We start from the raw sequence: 25,574 nt of genomic DNA on the forward strand, positions 1-25,574 counted from the left end.
GAGTGTGTGTCTGAGTGAGTGTGTGTCTGAGTGTGTGTCTGAGTGAGTGTGTGTCTGAGTGAGTGTGTGTCTGAGTGCGCGTGTGTGTCTGAGTGCGCGTGTGTGTGTGTCTGAGTGAGTGCGTGTGTGTCTGAGTGAGTGTGTCTGAGTGAGTGTGTCTGAGTGAGTGTGTGTCTGAGTGCGTGTGTCTGAGTGAGTGTGTGTCTGAGTGAGTGTGTGTCTGAGTGAGTGTGTGTGTCTGAGCGCGCGTGTGTGTCTGAGTGAGTGTGTGTGTCTGAGTGAGTGTGTGTCTGAGTGAGTATGTGTGTCTGAGTGCGTGTGTTTGTCTGAGTGAGTGTGTGTCTGAGTGCGTGTGTGTCTGAGTGAGTGTGTGTGTGTCTGAGCGCGCATGTGTGTCTGAGTGAGTGTGTGTCTGAGTGAGTGTGTGTCTGAGTGAGTGTGTGTCTGAGTTTGTGTGTCTGAGTGAGTGTGTGTCTGAGTGAGTATGTGTCTGAGTGTGTGTGTCTGAGTGAGTGTGTGTCTGAGTGTGTGTCTGAGTGAGTGTGTGTCTGAGTGCGTGTGTGTGTCTGAGTGCGTGTGTCTGAGTGAGTGTGTGTCTGAGTGAGTGTGTGTGTCTGAGTGCGCGTGTAAGTCTGAGTGAGTGTGTGTCTGAGTGTGTGTGTCTGAGTGAGTGTGTGTCTGAGTGTGTGTCTGAGTGAGTGTGTGTCTGAGTGCGTGTGTGTGTCTGAGTGCGTGTGTCTGAGTGAGTGTGTGTCTGAGTGTGTGTCTGAGGGCGCGTGTGTGTCTGAGTGCACGTTTGTGTCTGAGTGAGTGTGTGTCTGAGTGCGCGTGTGTGTCTGAGTGCGTGTGTCTGAGTGAGTGTGTGTGTCTGAGTAAGCGCGTGTGTGTCTGAGTGAGTGTGTGTCTGAGTGCGCGCGTGTGTCTGAACGTCTTCCCCGTCAATAACAACATCGGCGGGCGGGGTAGCTGGCCATGTGTTGGGAGCGGGACAAGCGTGACACTCGGTGGAGATTTCGACGTCCCAGACGACGCTCTCGCTCGACCATGAGCGGGTGCCATTTGTACACCCCCCCCCCCCACTTTATATTACGCAGAGAGCAAATCTGATATCATTCACGAGCCAACCACTGGCCGAGTCTGTTATGGCTCTGGTGGTCGTACGCACAAAGCAATCGCGATACGAATTATCCACGGTATTCAATTGCATGCCCCCCCCCCCACGTCAAGCCAGCCCCTCCCCTCGTCTAAAAACCAGCCGGGGGTGGGGGGTTGCAGACGGTGGGGGTGAGCCTAGACTTGACACAAAAGGGCAGTGGGAATGTGTCGCATTGTATACACACGAGGGCGGTGAACGCGCCTTAAGAACAACAACAACAACACGTGAATTAAAAGAACGAGCAACATACACATTTAGGATTTTATTTTTTTTCTCAATTGTCGTCATATCCCCCCCCCAGCCTTCCCCAACCTTGACATCAACGCGCCTGTAAAATGTCCTTGTTCGTCTGTTTGCGATTGAATACATTTGGTGAAGTATGGTCACATACATCTCCACGACCCGCAATGACGTTGTAGATGGAATCCCCTGTCGTGCAGTCTCAGCGGGTGCGACTGACGATCTGGAGCGTGCGTGTACTGTATAGATGGATGTGCTGGATATGAATGGATATTTGTCGCTTCGTCGTAATCGTTACATGGGCAAGCTGTTGGCTCTGCTGTTGTCGTTGCTTCGGCTGTCTTAGTTCTCAAGACGTTCGCTTGACCGCCTCTTGACTCGATTTCGTCGTGTATGTTGAACTTCTTTCGTACGTGTTCAGCCGTGCTCACCGGAGGTGCGGAATACATTTGATTCGGTGGTGGTGGTGATGCTGATGGCGTTGTTGGTGCGTTGGTAGTATTGCTGTGCGCAAGCACACTTAACAACAATACCGGCAACGAGAAACACAACACATTCGTTAACAACACCGTTGGCCTTAAAGTATATACAAATATATGATAGGCGACGTTTTGGGCAATGGTCCTTTTTCATGGCACATGAAAGAAGAAGGGAACATTTCCTGAAACGTTGCCTATTGTGTACAGTGGATGTGTATATATAGTACATATATTTATTTTAAGGCCACAATGTTGTCATTGAGAAATGCGTTTAGATGTTTGTTGTAATATTGTGCGTTTGCATGGGCGCAAACACCACGTGAGAGTGGAGGAATTTTGCATCTGTGCGGTGTTGTCATTTAATATATTTCGTCCTTTCACGGTTACATAAGTAACTTAAATACCCTCTTCTGTTGCACCACGCGTGACACAAAATATAATGGGACAGCGACGCGTCTTTTTGTTGTTATCCTCCTTGCTGAAAAACGAAACGCGAAATAATTTCATACAAAAGCAAACCGACAGCGTGTGTTGGTGTGTGTGAGAGATATAATACGCGAAAAATACGAAGATTTCACTTTTAGAACGCACCACGAATGCATCTCACTAAACATTACATAGTCACGCGCGCGCGCGCACGCGTTTTAACACGGGTATAATCGTACACAACATAGCGTAATCACACATGCATTTCAATACGCTGTTGCTTTAATATAAAATACCAATATACACGTATAAGTGAAGAATGACAAGGTAGCTCATGTTGTTGGGCAATACTGCACCCTTATTATTATTATTCTTCCGTAGTTGCTCCTTCGACCCGTGATATTTGTTGACTGCAACTCCACACGGACATCATCACATGCACTGTGTTTCTCGTGGTCGACTCGACAACCCCCCCCCCACACACACACAAAAATACACGAATCTCGAGTGAAGCTTAAATCGCGCGGGTCAGGCTAAGACTTCTGTTCCAACTAATCTGCGGTGACTGACGGAGGCAATAATGCCGCTGAACTGGCAACGCAAGCAGTGTCGCAGTCGACTACTTGTCGACTTACTTGTTAACTTAACTTTACCCCGTATAGCCCTGCTGTCACCTGGTCAACTAACTTCTTAACCTCACCCCGTATAGCCCTGGTATCTACTGGTTGACTTACTTGTTAACCTCACCCCCTCTAGCCCTGCTATCTGCTGGTCAACTTGTTAACCTCACCCCCTCTACCCCTGTTGCCTACTGGTTTACTTACTTGTTAATCTTACCCCCTCTACCCCTATTGCCTACTGGTTTACTTACTTGTTAATCTCACCCCCTCTAGCCCTACTGACTACTGGTCGACTTGTTAACCTCACCCCCTCTAGCCCTGCTATGTACTTGTGGGTGGTCGAGGGGGGGGCTGAACTACTTTTTGTTGATTCACCGCAGCAGCACCACCAACCACCACCGCCCCCCCTCTCGTTCATATCATCATCATCATCATCATCTCCATCATTACCATCACTACCACCATCATCATCATCTCCATCATTACCATCACTACCACCATCATCATCATCATCCCACTTCCTCCATTCTTCCCTCTGCCTCCCAAAATCCTTTATCCACTCTCGCCTCCGCCTGGCTCCTCGCCCGCATTGCAAGATAGTGAACAAGATAGTGAACAAGATGGTGAACAGAATAAAACGTGGACGTTTTCGGGGAGATGTGGGGGGTGGGGGTGCGGAGGCGGCGGAATTCGTAACTGGAGGGATCAGCGGGAGGGGCGACCCTCTGTGGGTCCTTCACAAGCCACAGACAACACCTCGCGCCCTCGTAAACAGATCCATTCGCTCATCGCAGAGACCCCCCCACTCCGCTTCCCCTTTCTGGCGGGCGGCGCTCGGAGCGAGAGAGAAGAGCAAGGTTGAGCCGAACCTTGCTCAAACATTTCCATCCGGAGAGAAGTTATCCTGACGCATCGGATCGTCTCGCTCACGGAACATTACTGGAACCATGTTTTTTTTTTGTTGAAATTCATCCCGACACACACACACCATCCCCTTTCTCCCTCCCGTCTCCCCCCTTCGCATCCCTTCCCCCCCCCCAGCAATCACATCCCGACAGACCATCTTAGCGTTTAGGCGTTCGAAAACTCCCCCGTGTCTTTTTTTTTTTGGCCTTCAAACGCGTTGTTCGCGTTTACTCAGATCAACAACAAAAAAACGTCGCCTTGTTCTATTAGTGCACGGGTGCAAGTTTTGACATTTATATAGGACGCGGCAACCACCGCCTCATCCTCTTAAATCCTCTCCGGCACTTGGCACCACCCCCCCCCTCCTCCTCCTCCTCTCGCTCCTGATCTCTTTTCCGTGTCCCTTGCGGTGTCCTCCCCCCGCCCCTCCCCGCACCGCCCCCCCCCCGGCGCCCCCTTCACTCCTTGGAGGTGCCTTGCGACTCCTCGTCGCCCGAGTTTTCTTCCGCCTTCTTCGCGGGCTCTTCAATGTCCTCCTTCCTGGCCGGGAACTTGTCTTTGTTGTTTTCCTTCTTCCACTTCATGCGCCGGTTCTGGAACCAGATCTTGACCTGGCGCTCGGTGAGGCCCAGCGCGTGCGACACCTCGATGCGCCGCTTGCGCGTCAGGTACGGGTTGAAGAGGAACTCCTTCTCCAGCTCCAGCGTCTGGAAGCGCGAGTAGGTCTGCCGGCCCCGTCGCCTGCCCGGCCCCACTGGGAGCAGCAAAACAACAACAACAACAGAGAACACGTCACGACAACAGCAGCAAAAAAGACAACAGCAATGAACAAAAAAAATGCAACACGAGGTCATCATCGTAGCGCGTGAGCTACAGCGTAGCGTGTGTTGGCCGCAGTATCGATTGCGAGCTATATCATAGCGTGCAGTGTGTAATAACGTGTGGGCCACATCATAGCATGTGGACTGCATCATCGCGTGCAGGTTACATCATGACGTGCGGGTTACATCATAGCGTGTGGGCGAGTGGCTAGCGCAACACAAGAGCACGTGCACAAACAAAGATCCCCCGTATAGCCTTAACAGACTGTAGGGGCAAGTGCTGTTAGGGAGCACCTATGAAGGCCGGAACGGTACACGAGGGGGTGGGTGTGGCCAGCACCACGCCCGACCGCCTTTGTCTCCCCAGTGGCAATGTTTACACACCGCACCAGGTACTCATTTGAGGCTGAGTCGACCTAGGGGAGGCCCGGGACCGGTTCAGATAATCGTCACTGGTGGTGGCCGTGAGCGGGAGTCGAACCCGTGTCGCCGGGTTCAAAGCGCAACGCGCTGACCGCTACACTACCGCACAAACACACACACGCACACACGTGTCCTAAAGACAATACCATGACCTTACCAAAGAACAAACACGGATCGTAGTCCAGGTATTTGCTATGACAACCCATACGTACAATGTGTACACGTCACAATGCAATTTGTCCATGTCATCGTCTGGATGCGACCCCATCTAGAAACGCTGTACACGCACAAAGGCACACATATGGAAGACAAAGGAGACGTCACCCCCTTGTGGACCCTTTAACAGACTGTTGGGGGCAAGTGTTGTCAGCGAGCACCTATTGAAGCCGGCCTGGCGCGTGTGGGAGTCGGGCCTTGACGGAACCATTCCCGGACGCCTTTGTCTCCCCGGTGGAGAACTTTAAAAGCCGTGCGCCAGCTACTAATTCAATATCAGGTCGACGTAGTGAAGGCCCGGACTAGTAATGATGCTACCGTCTTCTTGGTTCTTTCGGTAAAGTCACGTAGAAGGGATAGAATAAAATAATAAAAATAAAACATAATAAAATAATTCTCACGACGTTTCGGCTACAACAGGTGAAGACGGCTGCTTGCGTTGTAGCCGAAACGTCGTGAGAATTATTTTATTGTGTTTTATTTTTATTATTTTATTACTTCCCTTCTACGTGACCTTACCGAAAGAACCAAGAAGATGAATCCCTGCAGTCACGAAAGCTTTAAATCGAAAAATACTACCGTCTCCCAATGATATACAAAGACACACACACAAACAATCACGCATGCACTTGAATCCATCTGTGCGGAGCTTCGTTGTATTGTGTGGATGAAATCTCATCCGGATACTTCGGTGTCAGAGACTCATTAATGGAATTATCCAAACATCCCGCGAAAATTTTAAAATGCAGGGCCCTCCTGAGAACCAGTCTTGAAACTCTATTAGACGTTACTTGGTAAATGAAGGGGAATCGTGAGTAATATGGTGACGAACACATACGCGCACATTCAATTAAAGACAAATATCCCCCGCATAGCCTTAACAGACTGTTGGGGCAAGTGCTGTTAGCGAGCACCTATGAAGGCCGGCACGGCGCATGAGAGGGTGGGTGGCCAACACCACGCCCGGCCGCCTTTGTCTCCCCAGTGGCGATGTTTACACACCGGACCAGGCACTCACTCGAGGCTGAGTCGACACACATCACACGACATATGAACACGTGCAATGAGCATTCGCAAGCGCACGTACACACAATGACTCGTGCAAACATACACACAACGTACACAATATACACACGCACGTGCGTACACATAATTACTCGTACAAACATACACGCAACGTACACGATACACACACAGAATCTGTATTTATGCTGGACTAATCCGATGAGCTAATAAGCTCTTTTTCACAGATGTCCACACACGATCTGCTACAAAACCAGACGCCCCCCCCCCCACTATCGCCCCATTTTTTTTACTGTGGACAAGCTTACTTGTTAGCGATTGAATTACCGTCTAATATTATTCACAATTGCACACATACAAACACACACACACACACGCACTCGAATACATCCGTGAGTGTATTGATTGGTATGCTATACTAAATAAGCGTAATACACATCGTAAACACGCGCACATATCGATACCACTTCACCTATCTATCGAGTATCAGTATATGTATACACACATTACGTAACACGTATACACCTGATAAGTTTGCAATCCTCGGACACGTAGACAGAAGACAGTGTCAATTGCTGAGCAATCTCCATCATAAGTCAGCGCGTGTGCGGCGCTACTCGAATAACGCCACGTGCTGTTAATCTCGGAGTGTGCTGACAACTAGGCCATTAAATGCAAAAATTATAAATCATTAGAAAAGCCCCTCCCCCCCTCTCTCTCTCTCTTCATTCACTGCAAACAAGACTGCGCTTAAAAGTGCTGGCGACAGATCCCCACTCTCTATTCTCGTCCGGGTAACAACTCCTCTCGCCTCCAACATTCTGCTGCCAAATCGTCGAGCGCGCGCGCACGCGCACGCACGCGCGCCGTCTAACGGATGCGCTACTCGCACATGAATCACGGGGGCTCTCTCCCTGTGTGTGTGTAGGTGTGTATGTAGGTGTGTGTAGGTGTGTGTAGGTGTGGGGAGGTGTGGGGAGCGGTAGTGTAGCGGTTAGCGCGTTGCGCTACGAACCCTGCGACCCGAGTTCGATTCCCGCTCAAGGCCCACAACGCCAATGACGAATATCTGAGCCGGTCCCGGGCCTCCCGTAGGTCGACTCAGCCTTAAATTAGTACCTGGTGCTGTGCGTAAACATCGTCACTGGGGAAACAAAAGCGGTCGGGCGTGGTGGTGGCCACCGACCCCCTCGTGTGCCGTTCCGGCCTTCATAGGTGCTCGCTAACAGCATTTACCCCAATAGTCTGTTAAGTCTATACGGGGGTCTTTGTCCTTTGTATGCGTGTGGCGAGCGGTAGTGCAGTATGGTTAGGGCGATGCGTTACCACCCACAGCCACCCGAGTTCAATTTCCACCCACCACCAATAGTGGCGAATACCTCAACCGGTTCTGGGCCTCCCTTAGGTGGAATCAGCCGTAAATAAGTTACCTGGTGCGGTGTGTAAACATCAGCACTGGGGAGACAAAGGTGGCCGGGGCGATGTTGTCCAAACCCCCCCCCCCCCAGCCGTTACCGGCCTTCATAGGTGCTCGCTAACAGAACTTGCCCCCAACAGTATGTCAGGGCTATACGGGGGAGCTCTACCTTTATACGTGCGCACGCGAGCACCTACGTGCGTACACGCGCACTGCACTGTGGGTGACATAGCGCCCTGACTGAGGTTGTCCTGGCTGACTTTGCTGCGTGTTTCCCTGCGGCAGTTTGGCCCACGGGTGTTCGTGAAACCGCGACAGTTTTAGTTCAGTTCCGTGTCGTGCGTGCCATCTTAAACTTAACGCTGCACCAGACAAGACAAAGACCCCCCCCCTCCCCCGTATACCCTTCAACTGTTGGGGCAAGTGCTGTTAGCGAGCACCTAGTGAACGCCGGCACGGCACACGAGGGGGGGTTGGTGGCCAGCACCACGCCCGGCCGCCTTTGTCTCCCCAGTGCCGATGTTTTTTCTTACAAATCGCACCAGGTACTCGTTTGAGGCTGAGTCGACCTATGGAACGGGGCTCGGGACCGGTTCAGGTAATCGCCACCGGTGTTGGCCGTGAGCGGGAATCAAACTCGGGCACCGGGTTCGTAGCGCAGCGCGCTGACCGCCACACTACCGATCCCCCTGCACCAGACAAAGATCCCCCATATAGCCTTAACAGACTGTAGGGGCAAGTGCTGTTAGCGAGCACCTATGAAGGCCGGAACGGTACATGAGGCGGTGGGTGGCCTGCACCACGCCCGACCGTCTTTGTCTCCCCAGTGGCGATGTTTACACACCGAATCAGGTACTCATTTCAGGTTGAGTAGACCTAGGGGAGGCCCAGGACCGGTTCAGATATTCGTCACTGGTGTTGGCCGTGAGCGGGAATCGAACCTGGGTCGCCAGGTTCGTATCGCAGCGCGCTAACCACTACACTGCCGCTCCCCCTGCACCAGACACACACACACACGCGCATTCCTCACACGTATTCAACAAAGGGAATTGTCGGTGGGATTTGCTCTATGAACCTGGGGTTTTTTTCTCTCCCTGAGTTCGATTTTGCTGCCACGGCTAACATCAGTGGCGAGTGAAATCTGAACGGATCCCCCACGCCCCCCCCCTCACCTCTTGACCGAATTCAGCAGTGCATTGACAGAGGCCGGTACATTTCTATTGGCAGTATAATAATAAAATAATGATGATGATGATTATGGCCACCATCATTATTACACAGAGGTCACCGGCGGCCTGCTAGCGGAGGCCCGTTCACTCCGTGGCTGTTGTGGACACACGAGGCGCGGAGGATATTTACACACGCGCAATAAGCATTTACAGCAGGTGGTGTTATTTTTTTAGTTTAAACCGGGTCATTTCCAGTTTATCGGCAGCACATTGATTGGCCTTGCGTGCCATCGTTGCTCGCGCGCACGCACGCACGCGCGTTCAGCTAACGCGGTCTCTTAAACGCTTACTTGTAAACGAATCCGTGAGCTGCCGTGGAACAACGTGCACGGGAAGCGTACTTGATACAAACATGCCCTCTCCCCCACCACCCCCAACGAAAAAAATACTTTCGCAACGTTCGCCGTACGTGTCTTTCTCTTTATACGGTACGTGTAGCGCGCTATTAACATTTTTACGTTTGGAAACACTTCGTGGGGTTAATGGAGCATTGAGTGACTTGACGACGTGGAATATTTTTTTTTATTTGGCCGTGACTGTAAACACGGAGGGTGGGGTGGTGGCGGCGGCCAGGGGGGGGGTAGGCGAGGTTCAGGGCAGACCCTGCAAGCGTTTGAGCCACCACGATTGTCCTTACTTAATGAACCGTGGCCGCGCTCTGCTTTGCTCGAGATTTTTGTAATAAAGCCACCCCCCCCCCCTTTTTTTCTTTCGCCGCGGCATTTAGAAGAAACCGCCCCGTATCGGCCCAGCGACCCCACGCGGTTAGATGGAAACGGGCGAGAGAGCAGCACAGGGGCCACGCACGGGGCAAAATTAAAAAAGAAGTCAACGCGTCAATGATTTGCGAAGGTAATACTAATAATTGTAATAATTTAAACATTGCACAATGCCACCACGAGCAATGCCAATCGCCACACAACGCACGCACACACATTTGCCCCAGAGATAATGTTCCGTCCAGATAACGCAACGTTTGTGATGCCAAATATATAAACTAGTTGTCTTGTTATTTGTTGCAGACCGCGTTTTGTAGGGCTCATGACGTCGCATATGTTCTTCTGGAATGGTGGTAACGTGGCACTTGAGCTTATTGCGCCTATAAAGATTGTTCGTCTTGAACGTTTACCCACGCAATTCGTATAGAATACACACACACACAGAGTAGTGGCAGCATCTCTAGACATAGGTATACACGCTGACATAATTTCAAAAAGTGTGGTGGTGGGTGTAAAATTCCGTAAAAGTAAAAACTAAATGTTAAAGTGTGTTACGAGTAGGGTGATCAAACCAATGGACAAGTTAATGCGCTCAACACAATAACACGACTGGCGCAATATTTGGTCGCATTGGTTTCAAAAACAACAACCAATGTCTTCGCAAGAGGTCCAATGGACACTATTAATAGACATACACAGAAACTGGTCAAAAAATGATCCAACAAACTGGTGAATTTCAACACAATATCCAAGAGAGACAGGCAGCTGCTAGTATTGTTACCCACCCCGGCTATAGCACTACCCTAATTATGAGCTAGCGCAAACGTTGTCGATTATTTAAGCGCGTAACTGCGTGCGCATTACAAAAGACGCAACTTTCACGTCATCCATATCAACCCATATGAAATACGCACTTTGCAACCGTTTCACGAGATAGCACGGTCTATATACTGCATATATATTGATGCGTGCTCACCGGTTACGTCACTATCCTTCCGACATGCGCCCATGAAATGTAGCCAGCGTACAGTTGAGGACAATTACGCGCGCGCCTAAATAGGTTACGTGAAAACGAGAAGAATCGACAACAAAAAAACTATCCGGCGATAAGGACCCCCAGAGGCCCGCTATCGGCTTCTCATCTCCGAGTTGATTGCACGCAGTGGCCGCTCGTTTCCTTTAGCTGCGGCGTTCGTTATCGACGGGCCCTGGCCACGATGTAGCCCGCAGACGACGGCTCCGATCCTATGACGGCTGCGCTATTGTGGTTCCCGCCCGTACGCCAGGCGCGTCCGTCTGCCTTTTGTGTGCGCACGACACAATGGACGCATCCATAAATAAGCAAACAATAACAACAACAAACGACCGGCAGTAGCAACGGACACAAAAAAATAATGAAAGCAACAGCAGCTGTTAGGCAAGGTACGGAATGATGAATGGGACAGTAATCAGAGAGCACAATAATTTGTAATTATAACAAGAACATGAATAATAAACATTGCATAGCAACAACGCAGCAATCAACGATGAACGGGGAACGTTGCCCGAAACGTCATCTTGCTCGACAATCGTTCTGCTCCGTAAGACGTTATCAACGAGGAAGGGAAAGCGCAATTGCCATCCCCATACACAGATCATCGACAGGACAACACAAGGGGATGGCCAGACGCACGATTGTGAGCGCACACAAAGAGAGACAGAGGCACGCGTGCAGAGAGACGACAAGGGCCATCGAGGGGACAGAGACGACCCGAGCCAGCCACCCCCACACAACCACCACCACAACCACCACCACCACCACAACCACCCACGCACCTTGAGACCTCATCCAGGGGAAGAGCTGCGCCGACGAGGAGCCCTGACCCGGGTACTCGGCCTCCTCCTCGGCGCCGGGCCCGAACGACTTGAAGTCGGGTCCCGGGTACTGCACCACACCGCCGCACTCCTGCTGCAGGGCGAACACGGGCTGCCTCGGGAAGGCCGGGTACCCGTAGAAGTTACCCGCCGCGTCCAGCGCGCACGAACCGGCCGCTTGGTACGCGGCAGCCGCCGCCGCCGCTGCCGAACTTCCGTTGTGGTAGAACTCCTGGTGGTGGACTCCCGCCGTTCCGCCCGTGCCCGCGCCGGTACCGGCCGGGTGCTCGAATGCCGGGGGTCCTCCTCCTCCTCCTCCGGCTCCGGTACCGGCACCCGCACCGTAGAAGACGGCCTGGCGGCCACTCATGGCGTCCGGCGCGAGGCGGCAGTCATAGTAGCTCGGGCGCAGCGCATCGCCGGCCTTGTACTTCGCGAAGAGAGGGTTCGCGAAGTACGAATTCATCGGGAGTCGGCGAGGGGGTCGCGGCGGCGGCGGTGATGCGACTGGCAGGAGGACGCGCGCTCTGCGTAGACTCGCGCGGGCTGGTCGCGGTTGCGCCCGCGTTGCACGCGAGCGGTGCGCACGATCGGGGGGGTTGTTACCGCTGCATGCCAATTAAGAGGGGCGAGCGGGGAGAGTGACACCCCTGCCGCGGACGCACATGTTGAGAGCAAGCCAGAGGGGGGAGACGAAGCGTCTCGGAGCTCCGTCGTGGTTGTTAGGTAAACGCGGCCATTCAGCGAAGCGGAGGGGGTTGGTTGGGTTTGTTCGAGTTTTTATTTAGAATAAGATTATAATTTTTTTTTTTAAAGGCTTGCCGAGCCCCGCAAAAAATTTGGGCTGCTCACCTCGAGAACGCGGCGATCAAATGTATTTTCGCTCAAAGTCTGCGCGAACATGTGGAATTTATTGCTTCCCAGCCCTCCCCACTCACTATATATGTCCCCTTCCACTGCCTGCTCCTGCCACACGGTGGGGCGGAATATTGGGCGGATTAATATGTTGAAGCAAATGATAGAATAACACGCAGCGTGGAAATGGATGTACATGCGCGATAAAATAAAATCCCGCCAGGAGAAGCCGATTAACCCGCGATGTGAATTATTTATACGCACCTAAAAAAAAAACCCGTCTATATTTTTGACGCTTTTTTTTTCTTGCACGGCTACTGACAACTCTGGCCTCGGTGTTGAAAGTTCTTGCGCTCTCCCTTTAATTTTGGGGGGGGGGGGGTTCCTAAAGAGACATCTTCTCCGTGCCCGCACGGACTGTAAATTGCGCAAAGAGCTCTGTGCGTGGGGGTGCCGTTACCCCCCCTCACCACCCACCCCCCCTATTTTTGGGGTTCCTGTCACTGCTTCACTTCCCGTTGCTCCGGCGTGCAGGAAAGGCCTTTTCTCTGTTTTATAGCTTTAGAGCGCCCCCCCCCCCTCTCTCTCTCTGCTTTATAAACGACCGCTTTGCAAGTGTCTCACATAACAAGGCGAAGGGAGCGCGGGCCTCACAGCTCTTTATGATCCGAGGAAGACGCGTAAGTTATCAAACGCCATTACATCATTTATATATATACAGCGTTGCGAGCGGCTCATTAACAAAGCGATACGTTATTTTATATTGGGACCCCCCCCCCACACACACACATATACCCCTCCCTCTGCCCCTCCTCCCCACACACACAACCCGCTATAACCCCCCCCCCTTTACCATTGGCAGTCAACACCGCTATGCAATTTGTTTAATATATAGGCGGGTCGTGACCGGCGACATACAGTACAGATGATACTAAAAAACGAATTTATACATATATCTCAAGATGGATATATGGGGGTGGGGGGGGGGTCCTTCTAATTGTAACAATGTCGAGAATTTTATTCGCGGACAGCGCACCGCATGTACACGCGGTGATTAGGCCAATAATGTCACCGCCTGGACACCCCCCCCCCCCTTTCTTTAGACGAAGTTTCTATTTCTGCGCGATGTTAGCCGACCACTCTCTGCGTCCGCTTTCACTTTCACTCAAACAGACGCCAAACGAACGCTCAATTGCACGCGCAGAGATAAACCGCAGACGTCAACATTTCCGTGGCTATCCAAAGTTCAACCTTTAAATATGTATATATGTATCGAAGGCATGGCTAACACACACACACGCGCGCGCACACAACAAAACCAAAGACCCCCCACCCCGGATACCCTTAACAGATTGTATATGGGCAAGGGCTGTTAGCGAGCACCTGTAAAGGCCTGCACGATACACGAGGGGGTGGGTGACCAACACCACGCGCGGCCGCACACGGACACACACGGACACACACACACGGACACACGGACAAAGACAAAGATCCCCCGTATAGCCTTAACAAACTGTAGGGGCAAGTGCTGTTAGCGAGCACCTATAAAGGCCGGCACGGCACACGAGGGGTTGGGTGGCCAACACCACGCCCAGCCGCCTTTGTCTCCCTAGTGGCGATGTTTACACATCGGACACACACATACACGGACACACACACGCGGACACACACACACGGACACACACAAGCGAAGCAATTTCAGAACTCGCGCACCGAGCGTACGCGGTGGAGCAAAAATTACTCAAAAACAAAACAATAAAAAAAATCCCAATAAATAATAAAACGAAATATAACGAGAGCTACGAATACAACAATATCTGTCTCGGGCCGTGCAGGGTCCACATGGCGAGGTGGTCGGTAGAGAACGAGAGCTGTTGGCGAGCGAGGGGCCTAAAGACGACCACAAAATAAAACATTGGCGGTGTCCAAGACCACGAACCGGTGTCCACTCTCCTCCTGTTATCTCTCCTTTCCTCTCCCCACCCCCCTACTCTCTCCCCTCTCTCTCTCTCTCTCCGTCCCTCTGTGCGTGCGTAAATTTTGTCGCGTTTCCAAAACCGCCGCTCGGACCGTAAAATAAAAGCCGCGAACGGTCGCGGACGCGCAGTATTCGCGGGTTTAAGGGGTCGCTGTGGATGTGTGGGGGTGGTGGTGGGTGGGTGGGTGGGAGGGTGTTTTTTTGTGTGTCTGGGGTCGAGACGAGTGGAGTTTTAATTTGGAAACAGATTATCGCGCATTTCCCACCGCGCGTACGTAGTGAGCGTGAGCAATGAGGATATATATTGTAGTGCGATATATTGGTCGAATATATATATAGTCCGATATGGTGGAATATAGTGCGATATATCGGTGGAATATACAGTAGCGTGATATATGGGTGGAAAATTTGTATATATGGTGCGATATATGGGTTGAATATATGGCGATATGTGAATGGAATGTGCGATGCTTCGATGGAATATAGTGCGATAATTGGTGAAATATTACGTGATGTTTCGTGAAATATAGTTCAATATTCTTTTGGAATATAGCGGGCTATTTGGTTGAATATAACCCGATATTTCCTGAATATAACGCGATATTTAGATGGAATATCGCATGCGCTATGTTTGAGAGCCATTGCGTAGTAATATTATTGTTTATATGTTTTCCTCGGGCTCTCTATGTGTGTCCCGTATGCGTGCACCCACTAGTTAAGTTTCGCCGCGTTATAATAAGTGAACATATATGATGCATTTCACATTACATATTATACAATCTTTTCTCACGGTTTGTTCTACTCGCGTTATTACTGTCCGCAACACACAATATTAAAATCCACATTATGCACGCATTTCCCGTAACGTAGACACTCCGCGTTGCGTATATAATTGCGCGTGATACGACCCGCGCGCGGCAATAACGTTAACGACAACGATTCCAGCAAGTTAGAGCCTTCGGGTCAATCCACTGCTGCATGAAGATGTTCCCCGATACGCCGCGGCGGCTGTGGTCATTCAACCCCGCAGGTGAAGGGGGTTCCAGCGCCGAATCCGATATTATTGTTGTGTTATTTCGTTCACCGATGCTCATCGTGATGGGGCATGTAACTCGGGCTCGCCGGCGTACACGTCGCAATGCCCTAACCACTGCACTGCCGCTCCTCAATAATTTGGGCACCTTCTTCTGTATAAAGAAGGCCCATTGCCCAAACCGTCGCCTATAATATATGTTATGTTTTCTTTACTTGTAATGGCACAGTGTTAATGACGAATTAATTTGGAATTTAACGTTACAATCTGACTCGCTCTCAATCGCGTAATTGATCAAATGTTTAACTAATTCCGCGACGCGCGCGACCCATTGCATCGGTCAGGATGACCCGAGCGTCGTTGCATTCGAACACTAGCTCTGTGTGAGCAACTTTATTTGGTGCCATCAGAACTCGATGTTTTTTTTTTTAACCGACGCTCGTTGGCGTGACACGACCGATGCGAAACCATATCGAGTTGAACGCGACCTCAGATTGTCGGTGGAAAAGGGGGCAGTGTTAGCGAGCACCTATTAAAAACCGAAACCGCACACAAGGGGGCAGTATTGGCAGAGGCACGCTCGCTCGGTCGCCTTTGTTGAGTCCAATGGTGATTTTGAACAACGCCACAGCCGTCGAACTCCCTTGTTATGCTGAGTCGACGTAGGGGAAGCGGATGTCAGGTTCGCGACGTTATATATATAGTATATACATTTACATTTTATTAAATGTGCTTTGTTCTTTAAGTCGCTATGGTTACCGGACATTTTAAATCTTCGTTTCCAAGAGCAGCGACTGATCCACTATAGCACCGCCAATCACGATACATACATTCACAGACAAAGATCTCCCCGTATCACACGACGGCTATAGCGACCAATATCATCCATAATACAGTTATTTTTGGGCTTAGATCGCGTAAATATACGTGTCGTTAAACCCGCCACCACCCGACAAAGCCAATCAGTAAGGGTTGGCATGTTCTGTTTACGTGACAACCCTTACTAATTGGCTGTGTCCGGTGCTGGTAGGTTTAACGACACATATTTACGCGATTTAACCCAAAACATTTTTTTTATTATGTATCCCTCGTATAGCCTTAACAGATTATTTTCGGTAAGTGCTGTAAGCGAGCACATATGAAGGCCGATGCGGCACGCACACACACACACGTGTTGGCCTGCATATGTGCTCACAGTATACACATACATACACGAACACAGATCCCCCGTATTGTCTTTACAGACTTGGAGTAAGTGCTCTGTGGAGGTTTGCATTGGCCGGCATGTATACTTACGTAAAAAGTCAACCATATTTACTCCCAAATGCGCGCACACTCATACTTATATACAGCACACAATATGACAAAGATCCCCCGTATAGCCTTAAGAGACTGTTGGGGACAAGTGCTGTTAGCGAGCACCTCTGAAGGCCAGTAATGCACACAAGGGAGTGGGTGGCCAGCACCACTCATTTGAGGCTGAGTCGATCCAGGGTAGGCCCAGGACTAGTTCAGTCAATAGCTCGTCAATAGTGTTAGCCGTGAGCGGAAATCGAACTCGCGCTAACCACCGCGCCACCGCTCCCCACTCAATACATTCATGCAAAGACGAAGATACATGCACGCTCGAGCACGAATTATAGAAACGTCGAGACCGGCGTGAATTCCACTCTAGAGTCAGCACGAGTCTATAGCCACCAGTCCCATAGCCTATACGTCTGGCCGATACTCGCCTAATCAGCTATTGTCCGAAGAGGCGAGCGCGCCCAGCGTTACGCAATTGACATTTCTCAAGCCTCGATATTCGAGGACTATACTGATGAAGACAATTGAGATTAAATAGTTTTTTTTTATAATTGGAACAACAACAACAACCTGGCTGTGTTGTGTGTTCGTGGTTGTAAGTTGAGTATAATATGAACAGAAATTAATTTCACTGTATGCCTATGCGTTACGAATGATAATGACGGGACGGAAACGCGTGCACAAAGTCATACATGGGATAGGGAGAGATGTCTCGTTGAGTCTGAACTGAATATTCATTACAACCGAGATCAAACCTATACAATTCCCCGTGTCTGAGTTATATGAACGATGCTATATGGATATGATACGTTTTGTTCTTGTAATGTAATAACAACGACCAGGGCACTACGGACCATTCGCATTGTACATTAATTTAGAACCATTCGCATTGTACATTCATTTAGAACCGTTCACATTGTACATGAATTTAGAACCGTTCGCATTGTACATTAATTTAGAACCATTCGCATTGTACATTAATTTAGAACCGTTCACATGGTACACGGAGAAGCGTTCACGTTATTTATTGAGAAGCGTTCATGTTACACATACAGAACCATTCACGTTGTACACACATCGAGTCAAATTGTTTACATTCTGTGCAAAATGAAAAAGCGAAAAGTATGTTTGATCGTTGTAGTAATACATAGGTAGAGTATAAACTGAGTCTCAAGACCTCATTTTCAGGAAGGTTGGTGCTTTAAATGTTTGGACAATTTATGAACGGACGATTCCACTTCCTGGACGCGTTTGGAAAGCAGACTTTATAAAGAAAGACCCACCCATGGATATGCTACATAAATAAGTAACGTTTTAATATAATTCTACTGTACAGTAATAGCTATTATATTAAACTATTTACGTGCGTATCTAAAACGTATAAATGTATGTATCTGTTCATTCAGAAATGAATTGCATCGCTCATTTATAGCTCAGCATTTACAGACCGTGTTAATATTCAAATGTGCGCGGTTGCATCGAGCGGTGAGGCTTATACGTTGAGCCAAGTGCGTTCACTACAACCGAAAGCACGTGTCTCCGTCTCTCCGTCTTGCGTGTCTCTCTATCGCCGCATCTCTCTGTTGTATCTGTCGTCCGTGTGCCTGATGACATAGCGACAGACAGACATATTTGGGTCCCGTCTCGCGTGTTGTTATTTTCGTCCGTAATATCACGGGCGTTATATTTTGTGTGCGTTCGTATTTCTCCTCTCGACAAGCGTACAGGCTTCTTGGCATCGCCTTGTATCAGTGACAGAATTATGTAGGTTTGCGCTCGGCTAACGATCGACAGTAAAATTTTATAGCCATTTTATGTGACTACACAGATTTCTAAAGGAGCTTAACGGTCGAAGAAGGGCAGTAAGTTTTACACACCTGTTTTAAATGTTACGCTTGCGGTCTCTGGAAATTAAATAAAATTATTAGCTCGGAAAATATCGGAGCACAAAAAAAAGGAAAATAATGCTTTTGTGTGGGGGGGCAAACCCCGCGTCGCGTCTCGCGGGTTCTGAAGGCCCCCGTTCAACACATGCGCATGAACAGCGGTGCATCAACGGTAGAAACCCATGCAGAGTCTCGCATGAACGGTAATTAGTGGGCAGAGTTGGGATAATAATTGTGGTTATTGTGTGGTCTGAATATTTATTGTATTATAGATACATCATTTGTTGTTTGCGTACAGTTATACTACAAGCCACAGTGGACGTTCAACAACGAGGGTTGTTATTTTATTTATTAGCAATATATTTCCCCCTGGACGCTAACAATGTAGACTATGGTAATTATTGGCAACTTTCAGCATGTTACCACGGTGACTACAGTATATACAGTATATACAGAACAAATATGTACGTGAGCTATAGTTAATTAGCCAAAACGTAATTACGCAAATGTGATGGGTTAAAAAAAACTGTTTAAATTTATTGAATACAGAATTCGACGGATTTCTCGTGTGTGGGGTAAATCGTGGGTAGCTTAAATGATCCTCGTGCAGCTTCTACGGCGGTGTCGAAACACACACACGGAATACACACACACAGACAGATAGTCACGCACGAAATACACACACAGACAGTCACACACGAAGCACATACGAAAGATACACACACACGGAATATACGCACACGAAATACACACAAAGGAAACACACACATCGAAACACACGAAACACACACACGGAGCGCATACGAAAATACACGCACATCAAATATACACAAACGAACACACACACGAAACACATACGAAAGATACACACACGAAGTACACACAAACGAAACACACAGTCGGAACACTCACACACGAAATATACATACGAAATACACACGAAATATATATACACATAAACAAACACACGAAACAAAACAAAGATCCCCCGTGTAGCCTTAACAGACTGTTGGGGCAAGTGCTTTTAGCGAGCACCTATTGAAGGCCGGCTCGGTACACGAGGGGGTGGAAGGCGAGAAACACACCCGGCCGCCTTTGTCTTTCCAGTGGCGATGTTTACACATCGCAGCCGGTACCCATTTTAGGCTGAGTTGACCTAGGAGAGGGCCCAGGACCGGTTCAGAAAATCGTCACCAGTGTTGGCCCTGAGCGGGAATCAAACTCGGGTCGCCGGGTTCGTAGCGCAGCGCGCTAACTGCTACACTACCGCCACCCCCCCCATACACACATATACACACACACACCTACACACACACCTACACACGCCCATACACACACACACCCACACACGCCTAACCCAAATTGTGACCACAAGAGCACACAAAATACGACCCGTGCCAGACACACTATTTTTGTTTAGTTCACGTATCATCTCTTGCTTTCGTCTTTTATAGATATTATAAATATTTTTTCAAAACCCATACACAACAATGTGCGAATGATGAATTGCCTATTAACACAATGGGCACACTTATAACTGCGTGTACTTTAGCGCACAATGTGTTGCGACTTGATGTACTGCTTTGTCAGCGCCCGCAGGTGATGGCTTTCTGGCAGTATAGACCGACATCGCACGCTACGTGACATCACCTTTTGTGCCCTTCGAGTTGATAATCGACTTGATATTCGACATCGTCACGATCATCATCGGGACAGTTTTAATGTGTTAGCGATATTAATCACGCATTCCCCCCCCCCCCCGCCAATGCATTCTTACTCAGAACACAAATTATGCTACACTTTCTCTGAAACTATTTCGGAAACGGTGTGTCTGTATGCGTGTATGTGTGTATGTGTTTGTCTCTGTGTGTGTGTTTGTCTCTGTGAGTGTGTTTGCTTATAGGGGAGCGGTGGCGCAGTGGCTAGCGCGCTGCGCTACGATCCTGGCGACCCGAGTTCGATTCCCGCTCACGGCCACCAACACCAATGACGATTATCTGAACCGATCCTGGGCCTCCCCGAGGTCGACTCAGCCTCAGATTAGTCCCTGCTGCGATGTGTAAACATCGCCACTGGGGAGACAAAGGCGGTCGGGCGTGATGCTGGCGACCCACCCGGTCATGTGCCGTGCCGGCCTTCATAGATGTTCGCTCACAGCACTTGCCCCAAAAGTCTGTTAAGGCTACACGGGGGATATTTATCTTTGCGTGTTTGTTTGACGCGATGCATGTCTTTATTATTGTGCGCATTTCAAGAGCCGACAATTTGTGTGCGGGTTGTTCGTGCACTGCCCACTTCACTCGACAACCGAGGGTTCGATTTCCCACCGCGGCGAACATCATTGGCGAGTGATCATCTGAACACGAAGCTGGGCCGCCCCCACCTCACTTGACCGAGGCGCTCTTACCAGCGTGGTGAAGTCTGGCCAAACTCCCCCTAAGAAACCAGCAAAGAAGTGGATTGGGCAAATGATCTTCATCATGTCCATATTATAGGACTCTGGGGACACTAATACACACTCTGGTGGTGGTGGTGGTGGTGATAGCTCATCGAAGTTCCTACCGGATTCACAGAAGTCCCCCAAACTTTGCTTTAAAACTCATGGGGAGGGACAGGGCAGTGGGTCCTGCGCGGCTTAGGGGCGGGGGGTCTTATAATCGGGAGAATACGGTAATCTTAATTTAATTATTATCGTGACTCGATGGGTTATAAGTGTATCTCTCTCGTGACATTACGCCACCTCGCACGCTCCTCCAGCCACGGCATTCACGGCAGCGGACGTAACCCGAGATGGAGCGACCGGCCCGTTACACCCGCAAATTCGCACAGGGCACGCGGACTCGAACTCTGTACACGCACACACACACACCGAACACACACACACACCGAACACACACACACCGAACACACACACACACACACCGAACACACACACACCGTACACACACACACACCGAACACACACACACACCGTACACACACACACACACCGAACACACACACACACACCGAACACACACACACACACACACCGTACACACACACACACCGAACACACACACACACACCGAACACACACACACACACCGTACACACACACACACACATCGAACACACACACACACCGAACACACACACACACACACCGTACACACACACCGTACACACACACACACCGAACACACACACACACCGTACACACACACACACACACCGTACACACACATCATACACCGAACACACACACACACACCGTACACGCACATCGTACACGCGAACACATACACCATACACGCGGGCACACACATACGCTACTTGCACACACGATACACGCGCGCACACACACTCGGTATATTTACAGCCGCCTGTACGTGTGTATATATATTTATATATATAAACAGTGACTGTAGTGTAGGGGTCAGCACCCTGTCCTCCGAACCCCGCGATCCGTTTATCTGAACCGGTCATGGATCTCGCCGAGGTCGACTTAGCCTCAAATGAGTATACCTGTTGCGATGTTTAAACATCGCCTTTAGGGAGACAAAGGCGGCCGGGCGTGGTTGTGCTGGCCACCCACCCCGTCGTGTGCCTGTGCCAACCCTCTTAGGTTGCTAATCGCTAAAAGCACTTGCCCCAAATTGTCTGCTAAGGCTTTAGGGGGCATTTGTGACTCATCTTTGTCTAAACTGTATATATATGTGTGTGTGCGTGTGAGATTACATCTATTAAAAAACAAGTATGTACTGGATATTTCAAGAGGCGTCATAAATTGACACTTTGTTATCTGCCCTGGCATACGAAAATAAACAAAGTTTGTTTTTTAATTTCTGTCTGCTGGTGTTATATATTGTCGATTGCGCTACGAAAGTTGATGCGCTACGTTTAAAATATTTATCCACACATACGCACTCGCACGCATCTATGTTTAAGCGTGTGTGAGTGTGTGCATACAGACACCCACACACAGCACGCGTGTGTGTGTGTGTGGGAGAGGACCTTTCATAGGTACTCGCTGACAGTACTTGCCCCCAAATGTATGTGGGGGCTATACGGGGGATCTTTGTAGCGGTGAGCGCGCCGGGCTACGAACCCGGCCACCCGAGTTCGATCACGGCCATTAACACCCTAAACCAGCCATGGGTCTTCCCTGGGTCGACTTAGTTCCTCCCCTAGGTCGACTCAGCCTAAAATGAGTACTCGGTGCGGTGTGTCAAACATCGACCACTGGGGAGACAAATTCGGTCTGGTGTTGTGTTGGCCTCCCACACTCCTCGTGCGCCATTCCGGCCTTCATAGGTGCTGCTCACTGACAGCACGTGCCCCAACAGTCGGTTAAGGCTACACGGGGGATATTTGTCTTTGTTCCCACAGCGGCGATGTTTACACGCCACACCCAGTTACTCATTTTAGGCTGACTCGACCTAGGGGAGGTCCAGGACCGTTTCAGATAATCGTCACCGGTGTTGACCGTGAGTGGGAATCGAACTCGGGTGGCCGGGTTCGTACCGCAGGACTCTACACAACACAATGCCCGCACGGCTTCTTACGCATCTTAAGACAGCAGTACACAGCGCGTCCTTTGGACATCTTACTACGTAAGTGTACAATGTACCTTATTTGGCCGTGTTAACGATTCTATGTTAAAAGTCAATCCACTGCTGGATGAAGGCCTCCCCAAGTGAGCTAACAATTTACCCAGCAGCTAAACACGCCCAGAATTACGATGCGTGTACTTTTCTATATATTAACGGTAGGCGTCATCATCAGCCGAATATACATTGCAATGCGTTAGCAGTATGCGTCATCATTAGCCAATCATCCTTTCACGGTGGTTAAAATTCGTACAATTTTGGTCGAAGCTACCAGCGGGCACACGAGAGACGCAGTTAATCCTCGCCATAGGAACGTGGAACGTCCGCCACTGGCTCTGTACCGCGAATAGAAACGGGCACATCCACAAACTCTCGTCGACGCCTTGAGTATGGAGGATGCATGTTGACACACACTCGAGCGAGGGACGCCACGGACAATGCGTTTGAAATAACTTTCGACGACGAAAAAACAAAAGCAATCACACGCTGCAGGTGATGACTCGTGCGCGTGTTGCAGTGTTTGTGTCGTTGGCTGGAGAGCCTTGCCCATTGGACCGACGATAGCACGGTTGGGGTCCCATCAGCTCTTTCCTTGAAGAATGTTGCGGTACGTTTCAACAACGATGGACACCGTAGGAGCAGGACGCCTGAGCGCTTCGCTTTCTCTGGCGAGCCACGAGGCGTTGGGTGCACACCTCGGGTTTACAGCGCGGAGCCAATTGTGGAAATTCCACATTACCCTCGGCGGGGGCAGGGGGCGGGGCAATGTCCCACCGAGGTGCGGTGATGGCGTGAGCGGGTTTTCGAAATCTCGATCGTCCAAGGACACTCGTGGGTTGGACCTCATCGACCGCATGAGGACATCGTCGAAAGGCCAATGATGCGCATATCTCATTCGGAAATGGAAAAAAGCTAAAGACACGAGCCACAACAGCTTGCACTGCGCTTGTGATCATGCAGCCCAGGCTATGGGCCGTTTGGTAAACACACAGACACACAGAGAGGTGCATTAAGGACAAGCAATAGCAATGCGACTGTGGCTATGTAAGCCGAAACTATGAATCGTACAGTAAACAAGTGTTCTGGCTGTCGCCTGATGAGACTGGTTGTAATTACCGGCGAAACGTTGTACTCGAATTGCAAATGTTGTGGGTTTACTCTCCAACACACAAGCGGCGTGCTGAACTAGTAACTAAATGGCACGTTCTGTTTACGTGACAAACCTTACTAATTGCCTGTGTCGGGTGGGTGGTGGCGGGTTATAACGACACATTCATATGTATGCGGTCTAACCCCAAAAAACCCTCAATTATGGATAAACCACTGTAGCCTGCTCTCCTTCAACAGAGGAGGAGGAGGCGCAAAACGACACGAACCTCCTCTCGCCCCTGAAACCCTCTCGTCGTGACCAGCAGCAGCAGCAGCAGATTTCGACATTGGCACCGAGCTCCTGAACAAATTGCTGCTGCCATCGAGCGCATGACGGATAGGGGAGAGGTGTCAATCAATCTCCAGGACTGGCACAATGCAGACGCCGGGCTGCAGATCGGCACACAGGACTGACATTTACAACCGCAGGTGGAGGGGGGTGACACAGGCCTGTGTATTAGAAGTCGTATTTAACGCGACAGCACGCGAGGGCCCATTCAGATGGCAATACGGGGAGCGACAGTCCAGTGTGGGTGTGCATGAAGACGCTTTGTGAGTTCACTGTAGTTTACAGAGAGGCGGTCAGCCGCAGTCGGAGGGAGAAAGGACGGTCCCCTGCCGGAACGTGTGCAGAGGCAAGAGAGTCGTCAGCACGGATGGCCCCGTTCGTGAAGAGAGTTCCAGACAACGCGGGCAGCAGAAAGCAGTTGTAGGCATCATACACAAGGACAAAGATCCCCCGTAATAGCCTTAACGGACTGTAGGGGCAAGTGCTGTTAGCGCGGAACACCTATGAACGCCGGAACGGCACACGAGGGGATGGATGGCCAGAACCACGCGCGGCCGCCTTTGTCTCCCCAGTGGCGATGTTGATCGCAGTAGGTATTTATTTGAGGCTGAGTTTACCTAGGCGAGGCCCAGTACCGGTTCAGATAATCGCCACTGGTGTTGGTGAGCGTGAATCGAATTTGGGTCGCCAGGTTTGTAGCGCTGCGCGCCAATCTGCTGCATCAAACGCACACGCGGTGTCAAATCATCCCGATGCCAACGCGTACCTGGCACGCGAAGACGAAGACTCTCACTCCACATTCCTACGGCAGGGCGTGGGGATCGACGAGCCTACTACCCATAAGGAACCAGCATTTACAACTGCATACACAAGCAGGAGTAGTTCCGGCGCGTTGCATTCCAGCAGCTCTTCGTAACAACTTAAACACACCGCACGGAAAAACGAAGAAAAAAAACAC

General features: G+C 50.1%; 1 protein-coding gene and 1 long non-coding RNA gene across 2 annotated transcripts; one reads left to right on the forward strand and one right to left on the reverse strand.

Moving 5' to 3' along the window:
• Positions 1-4,272: 4,272 nt before the first annotated feature.
• LOC144720968 (homeobox protein Hox-D8-like) lies at positions 4,273-12,147 on the reverse strand. Its single transcript, XM_078598191.1, has 2 exons — positions 11,491-12,147; positions 4,273-4,581 (listed from the first exon to the last, which is right to left on the reverse strand). Exons 1-2 carry the CDS (start codon positions 11,993-11,995, stop codon positions 4,286-4,288), a joined length of 801 nt encoding a protein of 266 aa, XP_078454317.1. The 5' UTR covers positions 11,996-12,147; the 3' UTR covers positions 4,273-4,285.
• An 859-nt stretch (positions 12,148-13,006) lies between these two features.
• On the forward strand, positions 13,007-14,322 carry LOC144720969 (uncharacterized). Its single transcript, XR_013585828.1, has 2 exons — positions 13,007-13,064; positions 14,220-14,322. It is a non-coding gene; the product is annotated as an uncharacterized LOC144720969 (long non-coding RNA).
• The last annotated feature ends 11,252 nt before the right edge of the window (positions 14,323-25,574 follow it).

The sequence above is a fragment of the Lampetra planeri genome, chromosome 10 (assembly GCF_965212315.1).
Source record: "Lampetra planeri chromosome 10, kcLamPlan1.2.h2, whole genome shotgun sequence".
Taxonomy (NCBI): Eukaryota; Metazoa; Chordata; class Hyperoartia; order Petromyzontiformes; family Petromyzontidae; genus Lampetra; species Lampetra planeri.

What these genes read in the sequence shown, in the direction of transcription:
- LOC144720968 (XM_078598191.1), bottom strand. Translation starts at nt 11,995, where the DNA reads ATGAATTCGTACTTCGCGAACCCTCTCTTCGCGAAGTACAAGGCCGGC. An exon ending in CCCCTGGATGAGGTCTCAAG is followed by an intron (nt 4,582 to 11,490) that starts GTGCGTGGGTGG and finishes TGCTGCTCCCAG; the next exon opens with TGGGGCCGGGCAGGCGACGG.